The sequence below is a fragment of the Gymnoscopelus braueri genome (assembly GCF_963280865.1).
Source record: "Gymnoscopelus braueri genome assembly, chromosome: 7".
Taxonomy (NCBI): Eukaryota; Metazoa; Chordata; class Actinopteri; order Myctophiformes; family Myctophidae; genus Gymnoscopelus; species Gymnoscopelus braueri.
This window is the reverse complement of record NC_137608.1, coordinates 43140986-43150733: the sequence shown is the minus strand read 5'-3', so window position 1 is coordinate 43150733 and position 9748 is coordinate 43140986. Positions and strand designations below refer to the sequence as shown.

Sequence of the window (9748 nt, the reverse complement as noted above, 5' to 3'; positions counted from 1 at the left end):
ACGAAACCCTCTATAGGCAGATTTTTGTGGTTTGCTTTCCAATTCAGTTTTAAAACTACAGCAGATTAGATACATTAAGAGCTAGTACAACACAGCTGCAGAGATTAATTTTTTTAAATAATTTGATTGATCATAATATTAATTTATAATGGGTGTGTTCGATTTTGGTGTGCCCAGAGCCATGGGTGGTGCCAGTGTGCTAGCATAGATGATGCCACAACCCAAATTTGATTAGCTTATCAAGGTTTGCTGGTCGCTCTGTTTTCTCCCCCTGCTGTAGTTTTTAAGCTGAACTGGAAAGCAAACCACATAATCAGCCAGGGTTTCCTTCTAATTGCATTTCAGTAATATAATATAGAGTATAGACATTCTGTATAATTCATGCTTTTACTGTACGTATATTCTGATGGTAATACTTTTGTACTTTTAACAAGATTTTTAATACAGGACTTTAAGGAAGTATTTCTACACTGTAGTCGTAGGAGTAGGCCTACTACTTCCACCACAAAAGAGATCAGTTGACTAAACATATAAAAATGTATTTTTATTTGGAGAGATAATCTTCCCCCACATTTCATCTGTACCATTATTGATATACAATACACAATATCTAGGTATACACAAAACATGTTTTTCTTAGGTTTTTCTTTTACATATGTACATTTTCTCGTTTTTTTAAATATTTTCTTTTTACAGTTAATCTCAGTCAATACAAACAACCTCCCTTTCATAATCTCACAAATCTCCATGCAACCCTTCAGGGTTTTAATACAATCTCATATATGTCACATAAAAATTGTGTGGCATTAACAAGTTTAAACAATGCGTATTGTCTTGAGTATCAAAACTGGAATAAAAAAAAAGACAGTTCACAGCAAAATCCTTGATGTTAATTTAACTAGTTTTCTCAGGAGGGTGGCTGGCAAATCCCTTGAGGGTTTTTCACACTGGATTGACATGCCGTGTAATTAATTTTCACTGAGAGGCGAGTGGTCAGGTAGGGAGCCGCGGGCAATCTGACAGGCGGCGCGACAAGCGGGTGGACTCCCGCGTTCGAGCTTGTCTCATGCACACACCCGCTCGGGACAAGAGTAGTAATGCCTGAAGCTTTTCTCTATGCAACGCATTAAAACGTGTCTATTCACACGAGGGGGCGCAGTGCGATCTCACGGATCAAAGCGAGAACGCAGCCGTTGTGTCGCTCCACCGTCTCAAAAGCCCTTTAGGGATAAGGTAAGAAGCTCAGTCATCCGGGACAGTGGTTCTCAACCTTTACAGGCCGCGCCCCCCCCCCCCAAATAATCATAAAATCATTTGAACTGGGGACCACCCAAAATAATCATATTTGACCCGTTTTACTTTTGATGCAGTAACGTTTTTTTCTTTTAGGTAATTTTTTCTTCTTTGATATTAAAAAGGTCATAAAAGCCCTTAAATTGTCACTTTACGGTCATCTGGGGACCCCACCCACCAACCCACAGGTTGAGAACCACTGATCTGGGAGAGCCTCAGAGTAGAGCCACTGCTCTTTTAAGTGGAAAGGAGCCAGTTGAGGTGGTTCGGACATCTAAATACGGATGCCTCCTGGGCACCTACCTCCCCAGGGAGGCTTTCCAGGCTCGCCCAGCTGATGGGGCAGACCAAGGACCAGATGTGTGGAGATTTCTTTTATATCTCTCTCTCTCTCTCTCTACACTGGCCTGGGAACACCTCAGGATCCCCCAGTTAGAATTTTGTCAACGTGGCCTGGGAAAGGGAAGTATGAGATTCTCTGCTGGAACGGTTACCTCCTTGACCTCCTTGACTCTAGATAAGTGGTGGTAGAAGATGGATGGATGATTGAACTATCGAGAGTGATCAAATAGGCACTGTTACACTCTCATAAGTTGCAATACACTGAGGGATTTTACTGTGTAAATTGTGCTAGTTGCAGGTATTCAACCGCTAGTGAGCATCATGAGTCACATCCAGAGAGTTTGTGCCAGTGTGCTTTTGTACGTTTCCTGGAATGTGTCAGGCTTGGACACAGATTGACACACATAACATTTCATATAAAAACAAAATGACATTCAGATGTACTGCCATCAAGCTGCCTGGATATTGCGATATTCAATTCTGCATGATTGTAATAAAGTATAAAAAAATAAAAAACATTAAACAGTAACCTTATATACTTCGTTGACCGGGGTCCACCAGGGGTTGTCCCCTCTATCTGGTTCCCCTCTTTTTCCCCCCTCTACACCAAATCTCTTCGCCGAACTTAACCAATATACAAGCTCACCAAGCGTTGTGAGCTTGTAGATTGGCTATTTTCACAGAATGTTTGCCTATTATGTTCATGTGATTGAAATGGAGTGATTCAGGCACTTCGATGACCTGGACCCCACTAGTTAGTACAGTATGGTGAGAAACAGAATCAGGGTTCTGGCGCAGGGCCAGGATGATCGTAGTAATGAAGCAGTGGGAGGTGTCGATGCTTAATAAACCCATCGCTGAACAGGTGAGGCGGGGGGGGGGGGGGGGCGTCACTTTGTGCAGTTATGGAAGGAGGAGGGGAAAAAGGAACCTTCACCGTCGCTTCCTGGGGATCCACACGGGCTGTCCTCCTCAGAGCTCATGTCTTCGCACAAGTCCTCACTACAGAAAGGACACACAGGATTAGATTGTTAAGCATCCCTATTTTGGGCATGTCGTTATAGTTCAAAATAGGGAACATAAGATGCTCCAATATTTTCCACAAACACACAAAAAGCAACAGTTTGTAGATCAGCTATTATAGCACGACGCCAATGTACTACAAAGTACATTGATTCACTGATTAGCTAGCTTATTGTCAGCAGTTGAATTTGAAACATGCTATGCGGGTGCACAATTAAATCAAAGGATGCGATGGTGCTGTACACTCAGGAAAGAGTCTTTTGTCAGCGTTTCATTGTCGAGGTGTATCTAATCAGAGGAAGTGCAGTTTGGAGGAGCAGACTGGCCCAGACATTTACCTCTCGCTCTCGTCCCAACTCCCCTCTGGAATGGTTGGCAGACCAGGCACACTGAAATGATTGGCCTGCAGGTTCTGCGCTGTTCGCCGGGACACGATCCAAACTAGCTTCTTATTGTCTGGCTTGTTGCATTCACTTGAGCAGTACTTGGTCATGCACTCAGCCACAAGTTCTCTCCAGTGGAGAAGTTCTCCATCATTGATCTGTGAAGAAAAACAGGAAGGAATCTGGGTGACCGATGACTTAAAACAGTGGTTGGTTAAAATGTTGGACTACCTCTAAACCAGGGGTGTCAAACTCGCGGCCCGCGGGCATTTTGCGGCCCGAGGAAAGGTCCAGTGCGGCCCGCGAAATACTTTTCAAAATAGTGAATTGATACTACCTCTAACAGACATAACAGACATGCCTTGCTGAGCGTCCAAGCAGCTCTCCCCCCTCCCCCACTGGCTGCAGCAAGTACCTCTGATGGCCCGGTAGTCAGCCAACATTCCACAGCCAGCTGTGGACTGTTCTGGCTGATTGGCTCGTTAACAGTCTATTCAAGTCGAGTAGTAATGGCTAGTATACTCTCTGATCTGTCTCTCTCTCTCTCTGTCTCTCTCTGTCTCTCTCTGTCTGTCTGTCTGTCTGTCTGTCTCACACACACACACACACACACACACACACAGGAGCTTGCCCTGAGAAAGGAGGAGCTCGCACTATGAGCTTGTAGATCTGCTATTTTTGAAAAATCATGGAAATCTTTACAAATGTCTCCTAAATCCTAACAGTTTTCTGAAACACTTATGTTGCTATAATATGTGGTTCTCTAACTTTTTATGTCTATATTATATGTCTATATTATATGTCTATATTTTATATATATATATATATATATATATATATATATATATATATATATATATATATATATATATGTGTGTGTGTGTGTGTGTGTGTGAGAACGCTCCCCCCTCCCCACTTGTTCTGTAAAGAACAATAGGCAAGCAATTGAAGCCATGGCCATGTAAATTAACATAAGGTGTCCTCTTCTACGTCGTCAAATACCGCATAAAAAGAGCCACAGGTAAACAGCTATTTACCATTCACCTGAAAGCTGAGGAGAAGAGAGAACTTGAATGAATTTAATTGTTCTATTTCAAATGGATGGGCTCATTACAAATTGCATTGTTTGATTTTAATGTAAATAATTAAAGTAGCTAATCTTCATAAAACATTTTTTAAAGTGATATACTGTAGTTATAGCAGTGACTGAGATGTAGTGGAGTAAAAGTTCTGGAAATTGGAAATACTAAAGTAAAGTAAAACTCAAATCTTTAGGTACAGTACTTGAGTAAATGTAATTAGTTACTTTACACCACTGTTCTATAAATGTAATTATTTAACCACCCACACACATTACCAGGTATTGTTTAATTTCAAATTGAATTATTCTACTTAAAATGGTTTATAATAAGGGTAATAATAATAATAATAATAATAAGACAAGACAACAGATTGAAAAACAATGCTGTATAACTGAATGCGTGTGAGCGCGCATGTGCGTCCGCAACTGGTTCCTGCCCACCTCAAGTCACCATTTGACCAATCTTGCCCGGACATCAAAATGAGTTTGCCACCCCTGCTCTAAACAGACATGGCCTCTGTGATCTTTGGCGCCCCCAGACCCAGAGTTGGGAAACACTGACTTAACTCATTCCCTGCCAAGGATGTAATGGAAGTGGTTTACGTCCAAACGCCCAGGCTGCCAATGACATAAAAGACGTAATTTTTTTTTGGTGGCGGGGGGGCGGGGCTGCTTCGCAGCTTGTGAAGGATCCAAGCACCATCAAAGAAGAGAACACCCAGAAATCCCAACAAAAAAAAGATCGCCTCCTTTCATGATAAAGGATTCACAAAAGTCAATTTTTCTCTGATTTCTGTTGTTTTTCAAAAATCAAGCCACATTCAAACGGCCATAGCTCTGGAATGGAGGATCACGGCCGGCCAATCCCCCCCCCCCCCCCGTGCGTGTAATGAGCTGATCTCTGTGAGGACAGCGGTCACGGAGAATATTCTATGATTTTTCAAAGGTACAGTAAAATCGTCGTTTTCGCTGGCAAGGGGACGGTAGACGGATGAATTAATTAATTAATTCCTGGCAGTCAATGAGTTAAGAATGATGTTGTTCCCTCTATTCAAGTAGGTGATATTGTTACATAATCTCGTTCAAGTTCAGTTATTCAGAGTAGAAAGTGAAGTAAGAAGTGACACAAATGCTGGAACTGGGAGAAAACTAAAGCCGGCAGTGGAGCAAACAAACAAACGCATTGCCGAAGTTTGTTTTGGCAGTTCTTGGTTTTCTAACTAGCCAAACATCAACGCAGAGCCACCAATGCAAACATTGTGTGTGATTGGTGTGAAACTCAAGGTGCACTCGTGATTTATAGTTTTATTTCTGCAATCTGCCTGCAAAGTACCATGGACAGTTTTTAAGAAATGTTGTCTGAGGAGGTTAGGCAGTACAAACCTCTATAATCTATATCTGAGGGACTACAAACACCACCAGACAGCAATTAATTAATGGAGAGTGATAGCACACACTTTGTTCACCGTGTCTGTCACCAGAAGTGAGATCTCCGGGACAAGTTGTGTCAAAACACATCAGAGCAGAGGTTGATGTAAACAAGTACATTAGTAATAGTAAGTAAACCATCCTTAATGAGAGCATCTTACCTTTAGGTGCCTTTGGAGCTGCTGTACAATCTTCAACATGGCGATGGACTGAAGGGCTTCAAACTCCTGAGCGATGACGGACAGTGCCAGCACCGATGACTTTGAGACAAAGCAAAACATAAGACTTAATTAGACCTGGCACTACAACATAACGTTGCCATGCTATGTGAAATTGTCACCTGAGAACAATCCTTACTTTTGCCTTAGAGAAAGCAAGTCGACATAAGCAGGCTTTGAGCTGGGCTTCCAGTCTCCCAAAGCTTGGGATGTCCTCCCTTAAAATATAGAGGGAATCCTCATGTGATTCGCCAGTATTTGTCTCAAAAAAACACAATCTATTGGCACTTATCAATTGCATAGAACTGGCTCAATCTGACTCAACTATACTCTCCCTTTTTGGTTTTCCATTAGGAAAAGAACCTGGCAGCTGGTACTTTTCTTGGGGTCAACTCCATCGAGCTTCCAAGGGAGCTGAACAGTGACTGATAACCACTTATGCCATATTGTGCTTCATCATAAGACGTTGAATAATAGCCAAAATAGCCAATCTGCAAGCGCATGGGTCGTATAGGGATGCGTTGTGAGCTCACCATGTGTGTTTCCAGACAGAATTTGCGTTAGCTTTAACTTTGGCATTGTTTTGCACTCTCCTATGCAAAGGTCGCCTTAGCTATACGTTTCACCCATTTAAATTTAAACAGGCCCTGCCCTCCGGGGTGCCCTGACTCAGGCCACCCCATGAGAGGTGAAATGTGCAGCGTGCCAACATGGATAGGTGGCACAAGCTGGAAATGTGCTTGAGAACGCACAGTGCCATTGACAGCAATTACCAAGAATTGGTCAAGTTAGAAAAGAATAACTCTAGAATGATGTCATGAAGGTTAATTGCCAAAGTCTGTTCATCTTGCAGAACGGAACCTTGTTTTTTTTTTGGGGCCATAATTCCACCCTACATGAACCAAATAATGGGAACCTTCTTGGTCTGGCGGAGCTGAATACCGAGTTCGACCTGATGATGAGTGAACACGTCAGACAAGTCAAGAAAAAAAGACATCACTGACCACTACACGTGCAAAACAATATTTCTGTTGTACAGCTACATTGAGATGGGTCCTATCTGCAGTGGAAAATTAAGCTAGCCAAGTTAAGTAGAGCCGGTTCTATGCAACGGAACAGCACCTTATTTGACCAGCACCATGCAAACTGAGATGATGCCTCAGTAATAACACTATATATTGTGGAAATAACTGATAATTGGAATAAAGATGTTGAACCCCATTACCTTGCGACAGACGCGGACGCAATGGCTGAGTGGTAGAGCTGTAGGAAAGTGAAGGCTGTAACGGCTTTGGGCTCCAGGCTGAGCTTCTCTGAGATGATCTTCTCCATACGACTGAGGTCAGAAACTGTGAACTTGCTTTGGCTGATGCGGATGAGTTCGTGTGTGGGTGAGATGTTGCACTCCTCCTCGACCATTTTGGCTGCAATGTGGAGGCAGCAGACGCCAATGCAGGGCAAGTGTTTGTGCTGAACCTGCAAAGATATCACAAGAGTGGGAAGTGAGGCAGCGTCACGTGAGGAAATCGCCTCTGTGCCGTGTTGTTTGTTTTTGGTGTTGTGATTATAGGATATATGTATTAACCACACAAAACCTGGCGACCCTATTCTGGGCATTTAGCAAAAATAGAAGAACTCTTGTTGCTTGTAGATCTGCTATTTTTTGGAAATGTTCGCTTATAATGAAGGTTCATGCCATGGTTCAAGGTTGTGCTTTATTGTTACATCTTGTGTACAGGTACATAAGAGTAAAACTTATTTTTGTTCGGCTTCCTTCAGACAATGCAGCAGCATAGCTAATAATAATAATAAAACCGTAAAAAAAGATCAAAAAAGAAAGAGATCCCAAAATAGGGATGCCAGGTTGAAAGTCGTTTTAAAATACAATGCACTATCCGAGGTTAAACAAAATAAACAAAAACACAAGTCATGTAATGCGTTATATATAAATAATATGTGAGGACGACAAAACACGACTATGAATACCCACCTTCATAATGGCAAGGAATCTGTCCAGCAGATTGACAGCTTGAACAAAGGTCTGGGTGCTGTAACCAAAGAAACTGGACAACCCCCACAGATCCTCCACTTTGGCATCTCGGCATTTCACAGACACGCCGCTGTGATTCTGAAAATAAACGCTTGTTAGCTACACAGCACTAAAGGTAGCATCACAAATACATGCAGGGGTTACAGTTAATTGAACTAATCAAGTTCATCATTACAGACATCACAAAAAGTCGAAAATGTTGAAAAACGCGTCACGTGAGCTTGTAGATGGACTATTTTCACAATTGTAGATCTGCTATTTTCACTATTTGTGTATGATAAAACTTGTGAAATGGGGGACATTCTGCATACGGTAATAAGTACTTTATACTTTTGGTACTTTTGATACCAATACTTTTGTACTTTTACTCAAGTAAATGTAGAATTCCAGACTTTTACTTGTAACAGAGTATTTCTACATTGCAGTATTGATACTTTTACTTAAGTAAACATGTGAGTACTTTTTCCACCACTGATTGCATGCCACAGATGCCACAAACATGAATGTAGGTCAGTGGGTTACAATACCTCTGCAGCTGTGGACTCCATTATCCTCAGGCCCGTCTCCTTGGGAAGAAACCTGGACTCCTTAGCGCAGTTGGACTTCAGCTCCTTCAGGAGCACGCTGTCGAAGCTCTGATGATGAAGGCCCCTCATCCTGAAAAACATGGTTCATGGGTTTATTGTTGTGCAGCTCAATGGGTGTGATGGGTTACTGTCTGTTTACTCCCTCAGCTCAGACAGTGGAACTGGGGAAAAAGACTTGTTTATCTCCTTAAGGCCTAAACCACGCCTCCCGCGTGATTAACCACGCCCCCTGGGTGTCACATATCAGGCGGATAACTATTTGATTAGCAACAGTGTTGCCATGTCGGCTTATTACGCAACTTTGAGCTTGTTTTTCTGTAAAGTGTAGTTGCTTATTTGGGCTCGTTTCCTAATGTTGTTTAAAACAGTGATTCTCAAACATTTTCATGCAAGCACCACCAAATTAATATGTTTTTGTCCACAGACTCCAGTCTGCCCCATCTGAAAATATATATATATATATATATATTATTTTTTTTGTGAAGATAAGATGTTTTTTTTTTTTCAAATCCAAAATTACCAGAAAATTGCAGATCTGCAAGCTCACAGCGCACTGCATCGCGTTGTGAGCTTGTAGGTCGGCTATTTTCAAAAAGCCGTAGCCTAGTCACTTCTTTTGATAGACCGACCTGGTTGCTTGTTTCATTCGCAGAATCTGGCAACGCTGGATATAACCTCCGCCCAAAACTATTCGATTAGCATCATTGTGAAACATACCTCCCTATTATCAAAACAATAAATAACCTGCAAATCAAACCAATCACAAATGTGTTAATTTGAACAGATCATCCAACACCGGGCCCACATGATCACAGAGGAAGAAGATACACATAAACATTAGTGGGGTAATAAAGTCCTCTGGGAAACTAGGTCAAACAGAAACTAGGTCATCTTAGCCAGAAGCAGAAAGGTCATCCAACACACAAACATTTAAGGTTTTACACCCAGTTTGTGTTGATGGTGCGTCATTATGCAACATCTGCAAATCACCAAACAACAACGGATCGGGCGGCTCATAAATAAATAAACTCAAGAGATGACCGATTGCATTAGCAATGTAGCTTTAGCTTGAATGAGACAGTGAAATGGTCTTACTTACCTCGCCCTGCACTAGACCCGCTTCTTGACCCAAATAGGCGACAGTGTGTGCAGCTGCAGCGATCATTTATAAACACACTTAAATGTTCATGATGTTCAGATGGGCCCCGTCGATAGATGGATGTGTGGGAATGATAAACTGGATAAACTGCGGTAGGATGAGGAGGATCCGCCTCTATTGAACCAGTGAGTAAACAGAATAACTGCCAGCCAGTGTTGCCAGAATTTGCTAGAGAAACAAGCCC

At 42.1% G+C, this 9748-nt stretch overlaps 1 protein-coding gene across 1 annotated transcript; it reads right to left on the bottom strand.

The window, feature by feature from the left end:
• Positions 1-529: 529 nt before the first annotated feature.
• LOC308089583 (cyclin-G2-like) lies at positions 530-9676 on the bottom strand. The gene is made up of 8 exons (XM_080434391.1): positions 9505-9676; positions 8346-8475; positions 7759-7896; positions 6994-7244; positions 5908-5986; positions 5712-5810; positions 2997-3199; positions 530-2637 (listed from the first exon to the last, which is right to left on the bottom strand). The coding sequence occupies exons 2-8, from the start codon at positions 8472-8474 to the stop codon at positions 2526-2528; spliced, it is 1011 nt and encodes a 336-aa protein (XP_080290517.1). The 5' UTR covers position 8475; positions 9505-9676; the 3' UTR covers positions 530-2525.
• Between the last annotated feature and the right edge of the window lie 72 nt (positions 9677-9748).